The sequence below is a fragment of the Moschus berezovskii genome, chromosome 23 (assembly GCF_049115385.1).
Source record: "Moschus berezovskii isolate FMDL1 chromosome 23, NW_MosBer_1.0, whole genome shotgun sequence".
NCBI lineage: Eukaryota > Metazoa > Chordata > Mammalia > Artiodactyla > Moschidae > Moschus > Moschus berezovskii.
The window spans coordinates 56,104,232-56,127,620 of NC_142482.1; the positions used below are offsets into that span (position 1 = coordinate 56,104,232).

General features: G+C 45.6%; 1 protein-coding gene across 3 annotated transcripts in view; it reads left to right on the forward strand.

The window, feature by feature from the left end:
* The window catches only part of NEDD9 (neural precursor cell expressed, developmentally down-regulated 9), a 194,465-nt gene that overhangs the window by 132,261 nt on the left and 38,815 nt on the right, over positions 1 to 23,389 (forward strand). Inside the window, exon 1 of one of the 3 annotated variants that reach the window (XM_055405923.2) lies at positions 7,536 to 7,726. The exons of the other annotated variants lie outside the window; for them this stretch is intronic. Coding sequence (XP_055261898.2) covers positions 7,715 to 7,726 — 12 coding nt within the window. The 5' untranslated portion in view covers positions 7,536 to 7,714. Of the gene's footprint in view, positions 1 to 7,535; positions 7,727 to 23,389 lie in introns of those variants that run through there. 3 annotated transcript variants of the gene reach the window in all.

Below are 23,389 nucleotides of genomic sequence, written 5' to 3' on the forward strand. Positions count from 1 at the left end.
GCAGTAACTGAGCACTAAATGATATGCCCCACACACAACGCTGTGTGTAGAATCCTCTGAGGATCTCTGTTCACATGTAGGTGCCAAGGTCTCCCATCAGGCCTGCTGAATCCAACTTAGAGGGGAGAAGCCAAAGCATCCACAACTGGTTTTATTTTCCCCCTAAGGATGAAATGTCCACATTTATTTTTCTTTCATGTGCACAGAAAGCTGCAGTGACGTGTCCTATGAAAGGGGCCGGGCATGGAGCTGCTGCAGCAGACTCGACTTTGCGCTTCAAGGGTACACTGGTCATTTTGAAAACAAAGGATGCTGTGATTTGTTTTTAACTACTAACGATTCCTTGGGTTTCCCGTTTGTGTCTTAAGCTGCCAGTTTCTCCACCTTTCCAGATGACACAGTGCATTACACATAATGGCACTTAACCAATGTGGCATTTCATGTTTTATTGCAATTACTAAACATCAAGAGGGTATGCTAGTATGCCTTGCAAATTTCTTTTGTTGACGTAAATATGGAAATGTCACAACTAGCTTTTAAGGGAGGTCATATTTGAGAAGCCCTGACCTAGACCACGGAGAAGGCAATGGCAAGCCACTCCAGTACTCTTGCCTAGAAAATCCCATGGACGGAGGAGCCTGGTCGGCTGCAGTCCGTGGGGTCGCTACGAGTCAGACATGACTGAGCAACTTCACTTTCACTTTTCACTTTCACACATCGGAGAAGGAAATGGCAACCCACTCCAGTGTTCTTGCCTGGAGAATCCCAGGGATGGGGGACCCTGGTGGGCTGCCGTCTATGGGGTCGCACAGAGTCGGACACGACTGAAGTGACTTAGCAGCAGCAGCAGCAGGCCTAGACCATAGGTGATGAGAGACACTGGGAACTGGGGGGGATCAACAAAGGAGAGACTTTGTAGGAAAGGTTCCATGAGGAAGATGGGGTGGAAACTGGAGGGAAGACAGCATTTAGGTAAGCAGAGGATGAAAGAAAGGCAGTCTGGGCAAGAGGGACCACACACACAGGCTTAAAAGTATGAGTTAGTAAGATGTGTGTGTTTCCGTGTACACTGCTGCTGCTGCTGCTAAGTCACTTCAGTCGTGTCCGACTCTGTGTGACCCCATAGATGGAAGCCCACCAGGCTCCCCCGTCCCTGGGATTCTCCAGGCAAGAACACTGGAGTGGGTTGCCATTTCCTTCTCCAATGTGTGAAAGTGAAAAGAGAAAGTGAAGTCACTCAGTCGTGTCCGACCCCTAGCGACCCCATGGACTGCAGCCTACCAGGCTCCTCCATCCATGGGATTTTCTAGGCAAGAGTACTGGAGTGGCTTGCCATTGCCTTCTCCGTTCCGTGTACACTAGTAGCCTTATTCAGAACTGGAGAACTGTATTTGTTCCTCAGATAGGCTTAGTCCCACTAGGATGAAGATGCTAATTTACTGAACTCACAAATGGGACTCAGATAACCAAATAACCACAGGGGACTCCTGGTCGCATGGAGCACACAAACCCAGGAGCCAGAAAGCCTAGGCTCACATGCCAGACCTGCCCCTACTTGACTGGACCTTTGTGCAAGTTGAACAAGCTCTCCAAGTCTCAGTTTTGTTACATGTAAACCTAGAATATTGTGACCCACCTCATTAGGGCTCGTTAGGTGAATATTAAGTGAAATAATGTTTGTGACTTGCCCAGGACAGGGCCTAGAACCTGGGACAGTTTCCAGGTACTGACCCCTGAATGAGCCGGGGTCAGTGGGCTGTAGCAGAAAATTCCCAATTGACTCATCTTTGTTTGGAGAAGTTTCTGGAGACTTATGGAATTGAAAAGTTGCTGCTGCCAATTATTTTTTTGAAATAACTCTGGCATAATGTAGACTCACACACACACACACAAATAAAAAACTGGTATCAAACTAGAAATGGTAAAACATAGCTTTAGAGTGAGTATTTCTAGATTGTGTCTCAGGAGATGTGGAAGAATCTATACATTAATCTGAACTCTGGGATGCATGTATCTTGCACTGTTCTAGAGCATGGGTCATCAAACTGTTTCTCTGGAGGGCCAGATAATACACTTTTCCAACTTTGCCCTTTTTACCACCTCTGCTCACACTTGCTCAAGTCTGCTATTGCAGCTGAAAGTCAACGTGTAAACAAACGGCTGTGTCTGTTCCAATAAAACTTTATTTATAGACACTGCAATTTGAATTTCATGTAATTGTTTCATGTCTTATGAAATATCATCCTTATTTAGATTTTATTCTAATCATTTAAAAGTATAAAAGCTATTCTTAGCTCATAGGTCATATAAAAAGCTGTAGTTATCTAACTGCCCTGCGTCCAAGAGCCAGGACAGGCAGCAGGGCTTGAGCTGGTCGGAAGCTCCACATGTAGTAAATGGAAAGAGCAGTCCCGCCCTCAAACAAGAGTTTCCCTCCCACTCCTCCTAAACAATAGGCAGAACCTCAAGTCAACAACATTCTTCCAAGAAGCCTTGGTCCTCTTATTCATTCAGAAGGCATTTCAGCTCCTGTAAGGTATGAGCCTGCAGGGAACACAGGTCACCTGGGAGCGGGGGACCCACACATCACCCAGTCATCAGAACACAGTATGGAGGAGCCTTCAGCTAGGGCCATGGTCCAAGCACAATAGGGGCACGGTAAAAGGAGGGAGGAATTTGTTCTGAAAAGGCGAGGTGGGCAGGGTGGGGGTGTAGACAGGAAGGACAAAAGAGTTAGTGTTGCAACTGGGCTGGAGAGCAGAAGAGGGAAGGGAGGACATTCTGGGCGGAGGGAATTGTCTGTGTAGAGTCAGGACAGTACAAGGAGCTCAGAGTCCGTGAATTTGCCCCCCTCCCCCTCTCTGCCCCAACATGTGCAGGATGTCGTTGGGAGATGAGGCTAGAAAGGGAGGCTGGGCTCGGATCATAGTCCATGCCAATGCGTGTGGATTCTAGAGTATTTTTAAAGGCTTTTAAATATAGTAGTAATGTGATCGATTCTGTATTCTAGAAATTAAGCAAGTGGCGATGTGGAATATAGACCAGACCGGGGAGAGATTTCAGGCAGGGAAACTGAAAGTTGTGGCTGGAAAAAATCAGACAGGAGATACAGAAGACTGACCTAAAGCGCTGTCTGTGGTTAGGATCCCCCTCGAGCAGGGCGCCCCCGGAGCGGCAGCTTCATCTTCCTTTCCCCAGGCTAGACGGGGTGACTCACTAGGCTGCTTCCTGCCCTCACAGGCTCTGACTTTGCCCTTCACTCTTAGAGAGCAGCCACATGAGTGCCTCCCAAGTGTGGACAGAAGAACCTCTTCTCTCCAGCATCCTCTCTGACCTTTGGTTGCATCCACGCCAGTGCCCAGTGGCAGCTGGAAAATGGATTGGACGGCCTCTGTGCCATTCCCCTCGTTCCGGCCTGCAGAGCTTCTGGTGGGTGGGGGGTTGGGGGGGATGGGCAGAGCCCTTGGCAGAGGTGGCAGGCAGGTGGCAAGACCAACAGGCTGAGAGACAGGTTAGTCCAGGGGCCTGGACCACTTTGGGAAGCCATCCAAGGGAACATGAGGGTGGCTGCATAAACCAATCGTCAGTGTTTATACAGGAAAGTTCAAACAGTTATTTATGCATCCAAAAGCTCACTTAGTAGATGGGGAGGGAGCTGTTTCTGCTTTCATTGAGAAAATTTGTGTTTCTCCAAAGGGTTTTGAAGGAAACAGAGCAGATGACACAAACAAAGTAACAGTTTCAGCACCATGTAAGTTGCATGAAGAAAAGGCTCAATATTTCAGTAGTCTGCTGTCCAGGAGTATTTACACAAACCAAGGGTGAAAACAGAGAGGACTAGACCTTTGATTCCCTGCTCAGGGCACTCTGGTGACTTCCTGTCACACTCAGGAGAAAATCCACACACTGCCACCACCCTCTCCCCATCCCTCCCATGGGTCCTGCTCTCTGAGCGTACTGACCTGCTTGCTCTTGAACGCGCCGAGCTCACTGGTATCTCAGGTCCTTTCTGTGGGTCACTTCCTCTGCCCGGAACGTTCTTTCCCCAGATCTCCAAGTGGACCCCACATAGTATTCAGGTTCCTGCTTCCATATTAACTCCCTAGAGGGGCTTGCATGACCATTATCTCTAACATTAAACACCCCTCACCCACCCTGGTCTACGAGGGTGGAACCTGCAAGAACCCACCTTCTAGCGGTTTTTCCCTGCTCGATACTTTTCTTCATGGCATCCACCACTTCAAAATTGTATAATACATTCTTTGAACTATTGTCCTCCACTCCTACCAGACTGTGAGCTCTGTGAGAGTAAGATCTTTATCTGGGCTGCTGTATCCTCCCTTCCCAGAACAGCCCCTGGCATGTGGTAGGTGCTGAATTGATGTTTGTTAAATTAGAAAGCTGCCCAGGGATGGGGTGCCACAGAGATGGGGACATTCCTCCAGCTTCTTCTGAGTGCCCACCACACTTCACAGTATCGATAATAGTCTAATAGTGATAATAGTTACAATTAATCATTTAAAATTAATTTATATCATATAACATGAATACTGATATTATGATATATGATGTTACAATATTATATGATATAGTCGTAAAATAATACAAAATAAATTTAATATTAAAGCATAATAATGGAAATAATACTAATAAGCAACCATTTCCTAAGGGTTTGTTGTTATCGTTCAGTTGCTAACTCATGTCTGACTCTGCAGCCCTGTGGACTGCAGCATGCCAGGCTTCCCTCTCTTTCACTGTCTCCTGGAGTTTGCTCAAATTCATGTCCATTGAGTCGATGATGCCATCCAACCTTCTCATCCTCTGTTTCCCCCTTCTCCTCCTGCCTTCAATATTTCCCAGCGTCAGGGTTTTTACCAATGAGTTGGGTCTTCGCATCAGGTGGCCAAAGTATTGGAACTTCAGCTTCAGCATCAGTTCTTCCAATGAATATTCAGGATTGATTTCCTTTAGGATGGACTGGTTGGATCTCCTTGCAGTACAAGGAACGCTCAAGAGTCTTCTCCAACACAGTTTGGAAGCATCAGTTCTTCGGCACTCAGCCTTCTTTATGGTCCAACTCTGGCATCCATACATGACTACTGGAAAAACCATAGCTTTGACTAAACGGAACTTGGTCAGCAAAGTGATGTCTCTGTTTTTTAATGCACTGTCTAGGTTTGTCATAACTTTTCTTCCAAGGAGCAAGCATCTTTTAATTTCAGAGTAAAACTAAGGTTTTACTATGTGCCAAATACTATTCACTTTCACCCACATGATTTCATTTAATCCTCATTAGAGCCCTAGCAGGTTGGTATTATTCTCTGTTTTACATTTCAGAACACCAAAATTAGCAAGTTAGAAATTTGTTGAGATTCTAACACACGTTCACCTGACTGTAACACCTTTGTGCTTTTATATATATATGTAACTAACAAGGCAGCGACCCAGACGAACTTGAACTTCAGGTAGGTTTTACGGTATATTCTGCATAGGACAGAAACAGGAAAGCAGGAGGGCCACGTGGGGGTGAATTAAGCTTTTTACCTAGAGAATGAAAAAGCCCTAACTATGCTTTGGGAAACTGAAAGCATTAAAATGAGAGATCGTGCTCACTATTCAATGATGCTCATCAAACAAAACAGAAGGTGATTCAGCTTTACTGCTGAGGAAGTCAAAGGAATGTTATCTAGATCTCCTGGAGACCAAAGACTCATCATCTTACAGGTGAGAAGGCCTGTGACGTAGCCATGCAGACACCCAAAGAAAAATTTCCTGCAAGCTAGCGACTGTCCCATGAGTCTGTAGGACTGTTAGGAAGGTCCCTGCAATGTGTTGATAGTATGTTGTTGTTTAGTCTCTCAGTCGTTTCCGACTCTTTACAACCCCACGGACTGTGCAGCCCACCAGGCTCCTCTGTCCATGGCAGCATCATTTGTCGCATGCTTAATGTGTGTTCAGAAGGACCTTGCAAAATCACTCAGGCTCATTTTCCCTCTAAAGCTAAATAAGGGAAAGAGGCCTAGTGGAGGTCCAAAACCATGAGTCAACCTTGTCTCACCTTGACCACCTGGGCAGGGTGGGGTGGGCAGAGTGGTGGGGGTGGGGTGGGCGGGGGTGGGGAGTGGGGGAGGGGAGGTCCTGTCCAGGGAATAGGTGCCTTATTTAAACTGTGGTCTGAACTGTGAGTCCTGTGTCCAGAAACCCCTTTTGTAGGGCAGCTGGTCTCCTGTACTTTTTTGCTTAGCTCATAAAAGTAGAATTTTAATCCACTGGGAATTGGGAAGGAAAAAAATCAAACTGATTCTAATCCAACCCAGTCAGGAAAAAAAAAAACAACTAATGGCTGAGTTTTTCCATCAGAGTCATGTAGTCTGGTTGGAGTCCATCCCTTTCAGGCACAGCCATTGTCTGTATTCACCAAGTCTCAATCCTGAGGTCCCATGAAAAGGAATTTTCCCCTCACTGCTCCACCCCTCAGAAGAGTTGCTGAAGGTGGCCAATTCTGTCCTCTCCTGGGTGATCTTTCTCTCTATAGAAAGCATGAAGCTGAACAAAATGTTCTGTGCATCACTGGGAGAAGACTGGTCTTTTTAACCAGCCTCCTGAAATAGCAGGCATTTTTTTGTCGTTGTTCCCCAGATAATAAGTGTTGGTGGGTTAATGGGTCATCTTCAGGAGAGAGGTCAGAAGGAAAAACTTAAGTGTTCAAAGCTGGAGCTAGAAATGCCAGCCATCAAAGAACGCAGTACTTGGTGAACAGCGATGATGTATGGGGCGGGCACACTGGCCAGCCCCATCCGAGGGGTCACAGCTAAGCTTTATCCTCTGCAAAGCCAGAGGAGGTCTCTGAATGCGGCTGACCCCTCAACTCCCTGAGGCCCCGGTGAGAAGCCAACCAGGGAATCCCTGGTGCCCAGCTCCAGAGTTCCCTTTCACTGAGGGAGAATTGTATTCTGTCGCCTTGCAGACTGACACTGCAAGTACTTTGAACACTGAAAAGAACACACACAAAAAAGCAAACAGCCACAAGAAAAGGGAGGGGAGGGAGGAGAGAGAGATATCAGCAGGGGTAGTCAGTAAAAAGGGGCCCCCGAGACAGAAAACCTTTTGTTCCCTGAGTTCGTTTCAAGTAGTTTGTGAGGTGAATGGCTTTGGAATGAAATGGATTTATGAAGGAGTTGCTAGGTCACAGGACGCACGGCTGTCAGACTGCTTTGTGAATTCCATCTCTTTAAAATTTGGATTAATCTTGAAAAATAAAAAATTTTTTTAAAAAAGAGTTCATCTCCTCTTCCCAGGGTTTTGGTAGAGGTTCGGGGTAGAGGAAGTATAAGGTTTGGTAGGGTTCCGGGAAGGTTCCCGAGTTTCTTTTCCACCCTCTCCGACAATGTAAAAATAAATGATCGCATTCCAAGTTCTTTGTCAGTTTCCAGGAGTTCGGGGTGGGCGGGGCGTCCGCGTTACCTTGGCCCGCGAGCCAATGGCGAGGCGGTATGCAAACGAGCTCCGTGCTCCGCCGGCCCGGACGAAAACAGTGAGCTCAGAGGCTGGGCGGGCTGAGCGGCGCCGGGGCTCGGCGCTGCGCGGACTGGAGGCCAGGAGCTCCGCGGTCCTCGCTTGCATTTAAGCCCTGCGCTCGATGGAGGGGCGGGCTCGCCGGTGCTTAATGCAGTCTCACTAGTGCAGGAAAACGGCTCAGTTCACCGCCGCCGAGATGAAGTATAAGGTAGGAGAGTGACTTCTGCAGAAGCTTTCTCTGTGTGTGTGTGTCCACCACTGTGACAACTCCTCTGCTGTGCCCCCAGAGGGGTTCTGAGATGGGTCACCGGCTTGCCAGACAAGCAGGCAGGCAGAGATTCAGCCTCTGAGACCTACGCCGGGAGCTCGCAGCGCGCCCAAGCCACCCCCGCTGCAAGTTCCCTGGCGTCGCTCTTGGTCTTGGCGCCGGGGTACGGCAGTCACTGCAGATCGGAGGGCGTCTAACTTCAAGGGGAGCGCGCCTTTGCTCAAGACTCCCGGCTCCCCGGGCCTAGCCTCCACTGCCCCCACCCCCCGGAGCCGTAGTAAGGGAAGAATCGGAAGTGCAGAGTCTCTCAGGCTGGGTATTTTCAAGCCGTTTTCATCCTTTGCATTAAAGCGTTCGCTCTGGGAAGCAGTTTGCCATATATAATTTTAGTGGGAGAAGTTAAAGTCTCTAGGTACTATTATACAGCTGATGATGGAGGATTTTGATATCCATAAAGGATGTTGGATTCAGAACCAACTGAGTATATTCTATTCCTTGGAAACACTTTCATGGCGTTTGAATGGACGGAGGGTCTGAAGGCTCCAGCCAGTTTATTGTCTCCGAAACTCAAGAGTGTCAGAACGCTCAGCAGCGTGTTTTCCCATGCATTTGTGTGTTTATTCCTGGCAAAAGGATTATAACTTATATAGAATATACTATTTTGTCTAAGTTTCCTCCATCTAACCAGGCTAGCAGCTTCCAGAGACCCCTAGTTAGAGCTGACTGCACGGAATTGAAGGTGAATTTTCCTTGGAGGATGAACACTTACTTCTGTTCTGGAATAGACTCAGTCCTAGAGACGCAGGGTCGATCCCTGGGTTGGGAAGATCCCATGGGCAGAGGAGCCTGGAGGGCTGCAGTCCAAAGGGTGGCAAAGAGTCCCACAGGACTGAGAAAGAGACTGAACATTATTGTTACATTAGCACGTTTAAACAAACATGCTACTATTGAAATGCGTTTTGGCAAGGTGTTTATGCTTGGGGATTGGCAATTTGAATTACCTGTCTGACCTGCAGGATTGTACCAGCTGAGAGCTACTTTGCCTTCTTTCTGAATCATCTAGCTTCTGGCTCATCCTTTTTTAAATGTGAGGTTGTAAATCCTCAGTCCTGGCTGATAGCCACTGGCTAACCTTCGTGATAAGCCTTTCATTCAAAAGCTATGAATCATGTTCAATAGGTCTAAATCAAACTGTTGAAAAGTATCTATTTTTTTGCATGAGTTATAGTTCTCCTTGAAAAGGTTAAAACCCTCTGAAGGCAGGGGTATCAGTTATCACAACTATCAGCTTTCCATTTTCTGCCTCAATAGGAAAGATCAGAGGGATGGATAATCCTGAAGATTCTTAGTATTTTTGACGTTAGGGTACAACCAGAGGCAGATCCTTCTACCTGGCAGGAAAGCTCTCATTCTTGAAATGGTTCACTGGTATTTACGCAGTTTCTTTATTTAGAACAGTGATAGGATATCACTAATGTTAATTCCCCAGATATTATTTAGCCTTCAGTGAATTTTTGCCCTCCTCTTCCTACCGTAAATGCCTTTAGATTCGTAAAAACCTTGGGGGAGGTTGGAGTGGGGGGGAGAAAATGTGTTCCTGAATTTATTATTGGAGAGTATAAATGGCTGTTTCTAACATGGAGTACTGCAATCTGGAAAGTGACTAAAAGTCTAAAGTCACTTTTATTCAGTGACTTCCTCATGTTTAGTTTTATTTTGTGGAAAGAAAACATCATGGCAGCTGATGATGTGAACTGTGGTTGGCATTCATGGGGAAACCCTGCCTCTCTGCTGGGTCTTCCCAGCGTCAAACACCCTGCCAAATGCTGTAAAGATATGGTTTTTGTTAGCTTGTGGGCATCTTCACCAGCAAAACTTCTGACTTCCCCAACTAACCAAATGACAGATTGACACCTTGTGGTGACTATAAACGGAACCAATAGCCGAAGCAATCAACTTTCCCTTTCTTATAAAGCCTATTTTCTCTCTAGTTAATAATGGACTATTTCAGAAGAAGATTTTATTTTAAGTAGAGGAGATGACACAAAGGTAGAGGAATGATAAATAACAGTTTTTAAGACTCACCGTGGCAATACAGGATTGTCATGTTTAGCTTTCCCAATTAACTCCATGAGGTAGTGTTAATACTTTGTATTCATTTTCAGATGTGGAAATTGTGGCTCAGAGAGGCTAGGTAATTTATCCCAAACCACACAGCTGGAAAGTAGCAGAGCTGGAATTTGAACCAAGGTGATCTGGCTCCAGAACTTGTGACTTTAAACAGATATTAAAGAAAGAACTATCTGTGACCTCCTAAAATGTCCTGTGTGACTTTTTCTTCTCCCATGTAGCTCAAGACTCTATGTCATTCAAAGTATCCCTGCAGAATAGGTTCTTTTTTTTTTTTTTTGAGACAGTGCCTCTACAAAGCAAAGTGAAATGAATGTCTGGCAGTTATTTCATTGAAGCCACTTAGGTAGTAAAACCAGATAATTATTAGATTGTAAAACCCTGGAGTTGGGAATTACCTTTTAGATACTCTGTTGCTGTAAACAATATAAATTTAGCTCAGTCAGACTTAAAAATGCTCACTGAGAGATTTATAATCCAGTCATTATAAGATTTTTTTTTTTAACCAGATTATCTGGTTTGGCTACTTCAGGGATCATAACTAGAGTACAACCAAGCCTCCACTCATTTTGAACTTACACATAGTTCCAAGTCAGCCAGTTATGTATTTACAGTCATCTTGAGCACCGTGGAATGCAAGCTATTACTTTGGTGAATTTTTGGGGGGTTAGCCTATATCGAGTCTGTTTTGGTTGCATTGTATGTGTTTTTATTTGTTCATAAGAAGGGAGCAGTTACTCTTATACGCACTTAACGTTCCATTGCTCTTTAAAGGATGCTGTCTGGAGTTCTCTAATCAGTAAATTATGGAGGGCTTCATTTATTAAGAATTTTCCCCAAGCTCCTTTGAATATACACAACATGTTCTGAAATACTGGAGGTGGGTGAGGGGGCTGTGCCTCAGTGGCTGTGGCTTGCTCAGTGAAGGCCTCCCTTCTGAGGGTCTGGGGGTCAGTTGTTGCTACTTTCTGCCAGGAGGGTAATTGAGAGGTGGATGCACAGCTGTGTTTGAGCAGAGACCCCGCCCACTTTGTGCAGGCCCAGGCCTGGTAAGTGCCCCACAGGCCTGGCCTGTTTGATCTCTGATAGCTGAGCAGCTTTTGTGGCTTGGCCAAATTTCTGTATCCTGTGTGCCTACATTGAAACTCTAAATTATTTATCTAGTCTGCCATTCAACAAATTCATTCTTGATTGAAGAAAATTACAGATGAAGCTTAGAATACAAATAAGAAAACTACATTCTGAAGTCCAGATTCTTGGGTTCTGCCTGAATGTGGGTAAGGTAGGTTAGCTAAAGCAGAAAGTGTGTACTAAAGAAAACCTTTCAAGGGGACTTTGGAAATGTTTTTATTTTCTCAGAGTTGCGGGAAAAGATGTGATCTGAGTGTCTTCCATTTAATCAGCATATTTACTTACAGTTTATATGTAATTCCTGATTCTTTCCTGGCTTTGCCACTTTGGTTTAAAATGTTTTATATGATTCGAAAGGGTGTGTTGCACACCCTGCCCTCTGCCTCCTTTTTAAATCCCATCTGAGATTTCAAAGCAACAACATATGCTTTGAAAAAAATTAACCGTTTTCTTATATATTGTTTCTTTGATTGAGCAAGCCCATTTTCAGAGCTAAATGAGTTACCTACTTGGAGATCAAAGTCTTTACGGGACTGAAGGTGTTCTGAGAGCACCAAGTGTGCAAGATGCACGTAACAAAGATTCCTTAAGCATCCCTTCTTTGTTGGAATATACATCAGTCCTCTTCTAAGAATTCATCAGTGGCTTCCTGTCTGCACCACCGTCCCCCACTTCTGAAGAAACTTCCTCTCTACTTTTCAAGCCTCTTTGCCAATTCCCTCCGCTTTTGTGGCCTTATGACCTCATCGTCTCTCATTTTTTTCATTCAAGCATTCATTACGCTTCTCCAGTACCAGACTTCTACAGGGCTGGCCTCCCCCACCCACACAGACGTGACACTTACAGCGCTCTCTGCACCCCTTTCTTCCTCCTCTCTCCTGAGTCTGATATGGAGGTCTTGGTCCCTTGCTGCTCCCATTCATTGGCTCCTGTCTCTTTGTGCCTCGGTTGACTCGGTTGGTCTGTACTTGCTAGAAGTCAAGTCTCCTCATCCAGCCACTCTATAAAACAATCAGAAGCCTAAACCTTCGTCTCCTATCATCTCTACAGTAGGCTTTCTGTTTTTCGCCTCTGCCCTACCCTGTTAGCACTACCTTACTCATTAACCCCTTTCAATCAAATCACTACCTAAATGATACCTGGAACTCACCAAGGTTGCCCACTGGGGCTGTCCAGCTTTAGGTAAGCCCCACTCAATATGAGAGCCTCACCCTTTATGTAAAGGCAGATTGATAGGCAAGTCCTTGAATAAAAAGTATGATCCAGGATCTGTTGTGTGTTGTGGCCTGGAGGGGGACTTGGTCTTATGTGTTCTTGCAATAGAGGCAAGGTAGAGCGTGAGGTTTGGGGAAAGGCATTTCTGTTTCCTGTGACTCAATGCTCTGTGTCCTTGGGCAAGTTAAGCTCTGTGAGCCTCAGCTTTCTTATCTGTAGGGTGGCTCAGCGATAAAGAATCCGCCTGAAATGCAGGAGACTCAGGTTCAATCCCTGGGTGGGGAAGATCCCTTGAGGAGGAAATGGCAACCCACTCCGGTATTCTTGCCTGGGAAATCCCGTGGACAGAGGAGCCTGGCGGGCTACAGTCCGAGTTGCAAAGAGTCGGACATGACCGAGGACGTGACCAGCACCACCAAACTAGGGTTAATACGTCCTCGTGGGTTGTTCTAAAGGCTAAGCGAGATATTTCCATGGTGAGGTATTTACCACGGCTCCACTGGAAACAGGCAATTCTAGCAGGCCCCAGCTCTGCTTATATAAGTAGATGCCCAACAGACGTTGAAAGGATAGCGTGGACTCAAAACTTGGATTATGTCAAAACCCTGTTTACTATGTTAAGATAATCGAGTACTGTTAAATATTCCATGGGCCTGGCTGTGTCTCGTAGAAATACAGATGCCTGACATAGGGGTGTCCCAGCACACCCGTGTCCCCACTTGCTAATGTATTAGTGCTTTGGTATCTTCATTGTTACTAATAAGATTTGATATTCCTGAGGTTATAGGCCCTTGCTCATAGTAGGTACTCAACAAACATTGAATTGAATGTTGGATTACATGAAATACACAAATAGCTATTAAAAGAGTTTTCCCCCTATGGCCTATTGGAAAGACCATAGGTTTTGAAATCTCACTTTTGTTGCTTTTTCACAGTATAATTTTAGGCAAGCTTCCATGTCCTCATTTATAAAATGGGAGTAATAATACCTGTCTCATTAGATAGTTGTAAGGATATAATATTTGAAAATCATCGGTTTCTAGAACATAGTAGGCATTTTAAAATGGCAACTGTGGTATGATACATTTATAAGATATATACAATATTCAGAGTATACTTGTATATAGGTATATTGATAGACGCACTATATAGGTTAAAATGTAAGAGAAAACCCTCACTAGAATTGTTAACAAAAATATTACTGAAAAAAAGAGAAGAGTCATGACTAAAGAATCAAAGGTGGATTTGATACAGGAGGTGAGTAGGGCTCGGGGTAAACCACATCCCTTATCCTACTGCAGGCAGAGTGACAGAGGTATAAAGTTAGAGGTGCTGATCTGTTTTTAGATCACTTCAGGGTTAGAAAGGAACCTAAACAAATTGGTTTGAAACCCCAGCCCCTGGTAGCCCAGTCCTCCAGTAACGTATAGACTTAATTACCAAGCCTCCTTGCCAAGATAAACAAAATGGGGCCACTGGGAAGAAATACTCTCTTTTCAATTTAAAATACAGAAAATAGCTACCAGTTACCTAGGCGATGGATGATTGCAAAGAACGTGGGCATGGAAAAGGGGTCCCCTAAAAAAAAAAAACCCGTTTATACTTTGTCAACAACCCCGCCTCCATCTTATTTACTTTGAACATTCCAGTTATCTCCCTGCGGGATTTCTTACTAGTAAAGGAGGACTCCACACGCCTGGGGAACATTACAGTTCAGTTCAGTCGCTCAGTCATGTCTCACTCTTTGCCACCCTATGGACTACAGCACGCCAGTCTTCCCTGTCCATCACCAACTCCCGGAACTTATTCAAACTCATGTCCATCAAGTCGATGATGCCATTCAACCATCTCATCCTCTGTCATCCCCTTCTCCTCCTGCCTTTAGTCTTTCCCAGCATCAGGGTCTTTTTCAATGAATCAGTTCTTCGCATCAGGTGGCCAGAGTATTGGAGTTTCAGCTTCAGCATCAGTCCTTCCAATGAATATTCAGGACTGATTTCCTCTAGGATGGACTGGTTGGATCTCCTTGCAGTCCAAGGGACTCTCAAGAGTCTTCTCCAACACCACAGTTCAAAACCATCAATTCTTCGGCACTCAGCTTTCTTTGTAGTCCAACTCTCACATCCATACATGACCACTGGAAAAACCGTAGCTTTGACTAGACAGACCTTTGTTGGCGAAGTAGTGTCTCTGCTTCTTAATATGCTGCCTAGGTTGGTCCTAGCTTTTCTTCCAAGGAGCAAGCATCTTTTAATTTCATGGCTGCAGTCACCCTCTGCAGTGATTTTGGAGCCCAGGAATATAAAGTCTGTCACTGTTTCCATTGTTTCCCTTTCTATTTGCTGTGAAGTGATGGGACCGGATGCTGTGATCTTGGGTTTCTGAAAGTTGAGTTCTAAGCCAGCTTTTTCGCTCTCACTCATTACTGCCTTCCTGAGGAATTTTCATTTTGATATAAATGCCTGTTGGTAAGCATTTCCACTCTGCACTGGAAAGAGTGGAAAGGCAGACAGTGTGGTCTAGGTGAGTTCAGGCATGCACTTTGAGGAAGGTGGAGCAGACTGCCGAGAAAATGCAAGCAGTGATGGCACGTGACTGTGCTTTTTCGTGGTTGAGGTGGGGGTGGGGAGGGGCATCTAATCAGAGAGACAATACTGGGTTGGCCAAAAGTTCATTTGGGCTTTTCCATATATCTTCCATATATAATGAACTTTTCGGCCAACCCAATAAAGCTGCCAGTGGAGTGTTTTTAAATACAAATGCTTAGGTCTCATCATGGACTGGGATTCCCAGGTAGCTCAGTGGTAAAGAATTTGCCTGCCAATGCAGGAGACACAAGGGACCAGGGTTCAATCCCTAGGTCAGGAAGATCTCCTGGGGTAGAAAATGGCAACCCACTCCATTATTCTTGCCTGGGAAATCCCATGCACAGAGGAGCTGGTCCCATCACTTCACGGCAAATAGAAAGGGAAACAATGGAAACAGTGACAGACTTTATATTCTTGGGCTCCAAAATCACTGCAGATGGTGACTGCAGCCATGAAATTAAAAGATGCTTGCTCCTTGGAAGAAAAGCTAGGAGCAACCTAGGCAGCATATTAAGAAGCAGAGACACTACTTCGGCGACAAAAGTCCATCTAGTCAAAGCTACAGTTTTTCCAGTGGTCATGTATGGATGTGGACTACAGTCCACGGGGCCACAAAGAATCAGACACAACTGAGCGACTGAGAACACACACACACACACATCATGGGCCACTAAATTCCAGTTTATTCTTTTTTAAAGCAAACAAACAAAAAGACTAGTCCCTTCTCTCAGCCTCTTCCCCAATTAATTTAGTACATGAATTGTGCTAAATGGTATTTAGGTAGGTGGTTCATGATCCTTATTCAAAGGCTGGGTTTACTGATTTGAAGACATCTTATTTCTTTGTAGATCTTGGTATGTACATTGAAGATGAGAATTCCTCCTGATATTTCTAATATGTCAAGGTAATAGTTATAAGATGTTACCAAAATTGTTCCTTATGTGGAATGTTGATGTTTATACTTACCAGAAGTAAAGATTGAGCAACCCTGAATGCATAAAAGTGCACGCATGGCACAAAAATGCTTAATAGCATCTTTTGAATTTAAGTTTCATTCCTTTCTTTACTCTTAGTTGTGTGTGTTGGAGAGGGGGGATTATTTGTGAAACTTGAAGTTGTGATCACCAAACAGCCTATACGGCTAAGATTTGAATCAGATCTTTCTATTTAAGTAAAGCAGTGTGTATTTAGACAGTATTATTCCTAATTTCTTCTAGTTATGTGGAAACCCAGTGCTGTCTCTTGAATGAATTAGCCGTAGTCTCGCTGACTTGTGGTAGTCGGCGTTACCCGGAAACTCGGCACCTCACTCCCACAGAAGATGGGGTGACTCAGGCCTCAGGCTTCTCTGTTCCCAGGCTCTGCACTCGACTGAAAGAATGAGCTGGACTTCCCTCTCTCAGCCCCCGAATAACCTTAACCAGCCAAGCCAGCACACCGCGGAGACAGGACAGTGGACTTCTAGGCTCTGCAGCCTCCTCACAGGACGTGCCAGTGATCTGTCAACGAGTCTGTTGTTGTCACTGGTGTTTTGTTTGTTTGCTGGTTGTTGCTTGTCATTCATGATGTGACTTAGGGTCAGCTGGAAATGTGGCTGAGAGGACCAGCACTGCTTCAGGACCATCAGAACAACACTGGCAGAAAACCATCTCGAAGTCCCTTTTCCCTGGAGTGCTCCTCTGGGATAGAACTTCGTATTCTTCTCTGATTCTCCACCCTTTCCCACCAAGAGCTGCTAAGTGCAGTGAGCAATGGGACAGGGATGATAAGGACAGTTAGCCCAGGGGCGTCCACAGTGACGTTGGATGGCTTAACAGTCCCACAGAGCCCCGACGCCCTTGGAATAGATCTCGATTCCTTGCCAGTGAGAGAACACATCCATTGACTAAATCCAGGACTCCTATCAGTACCTGTCTTTTTTTCTCCTGTATCCTAAACTCAACCAAGGCAGATCCATTAACAAGACACATACTTGGATGTCTATCTTTTACTTTTAGTTTAAAATATATTTCCCTTCTGTGGGTCCAGATCCATGTTTCACAGACCCCAACATGGGACAGATGGTCTAACCCCGGGAAGGATATTTGAAACGGGGACCATCTTGGGAAGTTTACACATGGTCGTTCCGGACACTAAACACAAGCTGCTCCCAAGATCAATCGGCTGTCCAGGGCATTATCCCCTTTGCCTTAGATCAGCTTTCTATCTGACTTTTTCCAGCTTTTCGTCAGAAAATTGCCTTGGGGCTTTTTTTTCTAAAGTGGATTCTGGCACACCTTTCATAATTTACTTCTAAATCATACCTACGACATCACATTTTACTCCAGGAGATGGTGAGGGACAGGGAAGCCTGGAGTGAGGCAGTCCTTGGGGTCCCGAAGAGTCAACACGACTTGGCGACTGAGCACACACACATTTACTTGTAAATAATAAGATGGTCCTTTTCTTTCTCCTTGTGGAAGTGAAAAAATGAAGGCAAGACCGCTTTGAAATATGGACCGTGCAGAGAACACCTGAGAGAGCACGAAGCAGTGAGCCGGGCTGTGTTTCCATTGTTCTTGTTGAAACCTGGTGGGATGGCTTCAGAGCCTGCGGCGTCTGCATCCAGCCTCCCGCCCTCCCTTATTAAGATCTTAATTACAGACGCAGCTTACTTCGTTGCTGGAGGGAAAGAATTTAGCTTCTCTGAACTGTGTCTGTTTTTTGGTGTGGCAGGTGTAATCACGATGAGATCATTCTGGTTTGTTTTCTTTCCCTGGAGGAATTTTTTTCTTGTTGTTGAGGGGGAGGAGTACAGTTCTTAAGACGCAATTTCGTGAGCTCATAATAGTGCAGTAATCATAACCGTGCTTTGATTTTATAGAGATCCTTTATTCTGAAGAAGTCAGAGTGTTTTGCATATATAATTTCATGACTCCTCGTGATGTTATTATAAAGAACGTGTTCATTATCCCCATTTTGCAAATGGGGAAACAGAGGCACAAAAGGCAGTGATTCATTGTCATTAGTCTGACAAGATGAGGACCGAGATTAGACTCTATCGGTTTAGTAATGTCGCGTGCATCCTTCTGTCCGGGTTTCCCCACTGCAGCCCTACTGACATTTAGGGCTGGATAATTCTTTCTTGTGGGCACTGTTCTGAGCATTGCAGCATCCTTGGCCTCTGCCCACTAGCGACCAGGAACATCCGCACACGCGCACACACAATGTGAAAACCAAAAATGTCTCTGAACATGGCCAAGTATCACCTGGAGAACAAAATCCCCGCTAGTGAAAAATCACTGCTATAATCTCCCCTACTTCCTTCTTAAAAATAATTGCCTCAATGGTTTTATGTGATAGAAGCACAAAAATACAACCATAAAACGGTTTGCCATCATTTAATCATGACTGAAGTTGGGCTTCATGTAACAGTTCATAACCAAAAGGAAGCTTGCTCTTACGTACTTAGCCCCAGTTTGTTCAAGCGAATACCACAAGGTACTAAGAAGCATGGGGCCTCATAAGGTCACGTGTAAAACCATCAGACCATCTCTAAGGCCAGCTGAGCTCTCTGAAGTCTTCTGTTGGCTTCATTTTTCCTAATAATCTTCCTATTGTAGATACAATATATAACATGAAAATGCATACAATCGCTTTCTTCCAGACCCAGTTCTAAATGCATGCTTCATGAATACTGGACTTTGAAGAAAACTATTTTATTCTCATAAACCAGTGCATCCTTTATATACCTAGGAGCTTGTCTGTGTCCCCAGCCACTGAACAGCCTCATCAGTTTCATTTGGAGGTCTTCTGCGCCTCCATTTGCTCCTGCCATCTCTCCTTTCTCTTCTAACTGAGAAGCTAAAACTAGCTTCTCAGCATCTAAAGATTCTTTCTTGAGGCAACTCTGCAAAATGCAGTGCTGACAGTATGTGATTGTATGTACCCACTCAGCCAAGTGTACAAACCCTTTTTTTTTTAAACTCTTTGAGGACTTGAGAAATTAAGTAGGATGATAACAATCAGGCACCAAACTTAGGTCAGGAGTCATCTAAGAGTTCCAGTGAGGGGTGCCACCCGAGTTACATCAGCTGTGTTCTGGCTGGGTGCAGAGATTGCTAGCCTGTGTACATATAGGCGTTTGTGGGTTTAGATATAACTTCATACCTTGGGGATTGCAGACCTTGATGCAGGAAGATAAGATAGATAGGCATGTGAAAATAGGAAGATCTTTCCCTTCTTTCAAATATGCTTTATTAGATGTTACAACTTGTGTGTTTTGACTGTTGGGAAATAATGCAGCTGGGGGGAATTATATTTATATTTGTGGACTAGAGTCTCCTACTCTTTTATGACTTAATTCTCATTTCACTTCCCCAAGTACCTGAATGTTAGAGGGATTTGTCTAGACAGGCAAATAGAAGTCATTCGGTGCCAACACTGTAATGTTGGCTGAAATCCAGATGGTTGTTTTGCTTTTAATAAAACCTATCTTTTGGGTGAGTGGGTGTCAGGCCGTCATCATTATATGGCGCCTGTCAGATTTATCTAGGGACAGACCTTGAAAAGCATTTGTGCCTGCCCCGTGGTTTTGATCCTTTGCCAATACACTATGCTTAAATCTATTAAAACCAGGCAACCTGGGACAAATGCTTACAGATTCTGAGACTTAATACCAATGGTACTCAATTCTAAGATGGAGAAGGTACTCTGGAAGCACACCCTAGTCTAGCAGGAAAAAAATCCGAGATTAAGAGGGAAACCAGACACTAGATCTGCTCTGCTGCTTATCTAATAGGAGACCATCTGGGCTGTAAAACAAGAAGCTTGGGCTGGAATGATCTCTGGGATCCCTTCTTAGTCTAAAATTCTAACCTGGTGGGTCTGGTCAAGCCATGGGTGACTACTGGTTCTGAGTCCCTACAGAAACCTGGGAGTTCTCCCACCTTCTTTCAGACCCTCAGGAACTGCCCAAGAAAAACCCCAAACCACAAAAGAGCAGAGAATTGAGCTCATAAAGACACATGTATATCATCAAACTTGTGAGCAAAAGCTGATTTGTTTTTCTCAATTAATGTCAGCAATCAACTCCATCCTCCACAGCCAGCCAAGAAGTAATAGAAGTTGGCTGTGAAGTCACACACTTGCGCACACACACACCCACACCACCTGACAACCTGTTTGCCATTTTTCTTATTTGAAGCAGAGGGTTTGCTCACAGCCACCATTGGTTTCTTGGTAAACAGGTCCCAGCATGTGGATATTTCTGTCATGCATCGACCTCAAAAATCAGGGGTAAATATATAGTATTCATTCTAGGGCAGGCAGAAAGCCAGCACTCGAAGAACCACTTCTTTAATCTCAACTATGCTCTCCATATCATGTAACAAAATCTAGTTACATAGAAAAATTCTTCTGACATCCAAATACCCAGATTTGTTGGGATTTCCCTGGTGGCACAGTGGATAAGAATCCGCCCACCAATGCAGGGAACACGGGTTTGATCCCTGGTCTGGGAACATTCCACAGGCCTCGGAACAGCTAAGCCTGAGAGCTACAGCTACTGAGCCCACATGCTGCAACTACTGAAGTCCATGCGCCTAGAACCTGTGCCCCAAAACTAAAGAAGCCACCACAGTGAGAAGCCCCAGCATGGCAACCAAGAGTAGCCCCCGCTCTCTGCAACTAGAGAAAGCCCGCGTGCAGCAGCCAAGAGCCAGGGCAGCCAGAAATTACTAAATTAATTAAAAATACCCAGATTTGCAGTGAGAATCAAATCTGTCTTCTCACTGGCTCCCAAGAACTAATGCCCCTCTGGTCTGTGAACCACAAAGTGATGCTTGGTTCTGAACCATCCCTCACCAAACTGGAGCAGGCCAACGTGGAAGGGACCAAACCTGGGCACCTCCTGAGCCACCACGCCCGGGGCACAGCCACACGGTGCATGTCAGGGTCTCTTCAGGTCAAAGAGCACCTTTGGGAGACGCGTGCCCAAGGCCACATTTTTTAAAAGCACCTTCCGTTCAAGAATGAGCATCTTAGAGGATGCGAGAACCTGAGGCCAAGTAGATGACATCAATATTCAGAGAGAGTCCAAGACACTGGTGTGAGCTTTGTGATCATCATAGGGGTTCAGAAGCACTTTCCAGGATATGTAAATCGTTGACTGAAATTCGGTCCCGGTGCAGAGGGACCTTTGGTGGACACTCTCCCCTGAGGTTAGGAAACACGACTAGGGACTGGTATTCCTAGACATCTCACAGGATGTCACACTGCCCTTCTGCAGCTGGTTCAGGGCACCTAATGAAGAGTTTGTCAGGTCGCAGTGGAAAAATATTGCTGAGAAAAAAACCTTAGATGCGCTCTGCATCGTATCTTCTGACTCCTAAACCTGAAAGCCTTATATCTACTACTTAATCTCCAAAGGATTCAGCTCTTTAAAAAATTCAACATTCCAGATGTCATCTGATGAAAGAATCCAGGTCTAAACCAAGTATTCCAAGAATCAAAATCCAGTCACTCATAGATATCCAGGGTTTCAGACCGTGACTGTGTCCTCCTTCTTTGGGGAAATCTCACATCCCACTGTATCCTAAAGATGAGAGCAGGAGGAAGCCAAAGTGGTTTGATGGCCCTTAGACTGGAGCTGATTTTTTTTTAACTGAAGTAGAGTTGCTTTACAACATTGTCTTAGGTTTCAGCTCTACAGCAAAGTGATTTGGAGATATATATATATATATATATAAAAGCTTGCGTGCATGCTAACTTGCTTCAGTTGTGTGTGACTCTTTGCGACCCTATGGACTGTAGCCTGCCAGGCTCCTTTGTCCATGGAACTCTCCAGGCACGGATACTGGAGTGGGTTGCCATTTCCTCCTCCAGGAGATCTTCCCAACCCAGGGGTCAAACCGGCATTTCTTGAGTCTCCTGCTGGCAGACAAGTTCTTTACCACTACCACCACCTGGGAAGCTATATATATACACGGGATCATACAGGGCTTCCCCGGTGGCTCAGATGGTCAAGAATCTGCCTGCAATGTGGGAAACCTAGGTTGGATCCCTGGGTCAGGAAGATCCCCTGGAGAAGGGAATGGCAACCCACTCCAGTATTCCTGCCTGGAGAATCCCATGGACACACACACACACATAGGTGTGTGTATCTGTGTTCTTTTTAAAATTCTTTTCCATTATAGGTTATTGCAAGACACCATATTCAGAATCTCGTAATAAACTGTAATGGAAAAGATCTCAGCTGATTTTTGTCGGCAGACTAAAGACACCAGATCCTCTTGCTCTTCTCCCGTGTGTCCCGAGACTGACCTGGCTCACGCTCATCCCCCAGCCACTTCCCTGGGGACCGATTTCCTTGAGCATGGCCATTTCCTCCTTGGCTCTGTGTGTGTGTCCCTGCCGGAGTCCAGGGCTAAAGTCTGGGGGGGGGGGGGGGGTGTTGGGCACAGAAAAGTCACGTTGTTGAGAATGTGGTGGCCCCGAGGCCTTGGCAGGAGCTCCTGCATGGTAAATATAGAACGAAACCAAATAATAAGAGGAAGCTGGGCCATTGATGATGCTGTCCGTCCGGGCGGGGTGCGGGGAGGGAAGGGAGGATGACACACCAGCCATTGTGTCTCACTTCTCTTCAGAGAACGGCATAAATGGTCATGGAAATTATAAGTCACACCTCCCCGGGTTTGGAAGATCATTTCCCTGGCAGTAGGAGTAATGCGCCCTCTTGGTAGCAGGGCAGGCGAGAGCGGGTATGGAAGCGACAGCGTGGCCCAGAGCTCAGTGTCCTTGCTGTCACGCTGCAGGGCTTTTGCCTCCCACTGCTCGGGCACAGCCTGGGAACCCAGGGATCACAGAAGCCAAGCATTCTGGCCAAGCGTGAGTGGTGCTCAGTCACCTACCGCCAGACATAGGTTGCTGCACTGAAGGGAGAGCAGGGCTCTCACAGAGACCGTTGTATTTGACCAGGGGGGGATGGCCGGCTCCTCTGGGCCTTCCTGCTTGCTCAGTGCGTCTGCTGTAGACGCAGGCTCCCCGTCCTGTTTTAAGAGGGCGAGGCGGGCGCTTTCCTGCCGGCCGCCTCCCACATTCTCTGGCCCTGAGGCTCAGTGACTTGGACGCACCGTTTATCTTTCTGGTCCTGTTAGTTCATCTCCCCACGTCCATTTGAAAATCTCCACCGCATACCTTGCAGGCATCTCTAGAAAACCATTTCACCCTCTCTGTAGAGAACCAGAATCAGAGTCCATTTCAAGTCAGCAAACACAGTGAGTGTGTATTTTGCTTCAGACACTGGTTCTAAAAATGCCCAAGGAAGAACAGCCTCCCTGAACTTAAGGAGTTCTCGGTCTTGAATGGGATGGTACAAGTCTGTTGTTCAGTCACTGAGTCGTGTCTGATTCTTTGTGACCCCATGGACTGCAGCAGGCCAGGCTCCCCTGTCCTCCGTTATCTCCTGGAGTTTGCTCAAGCTCATGTCCATTGAGTTGGTGATGCCAACCAACCATCTCATCCTCTGTCCTCCCCTTCTCCCCTGCCTTCAATCTTTCCC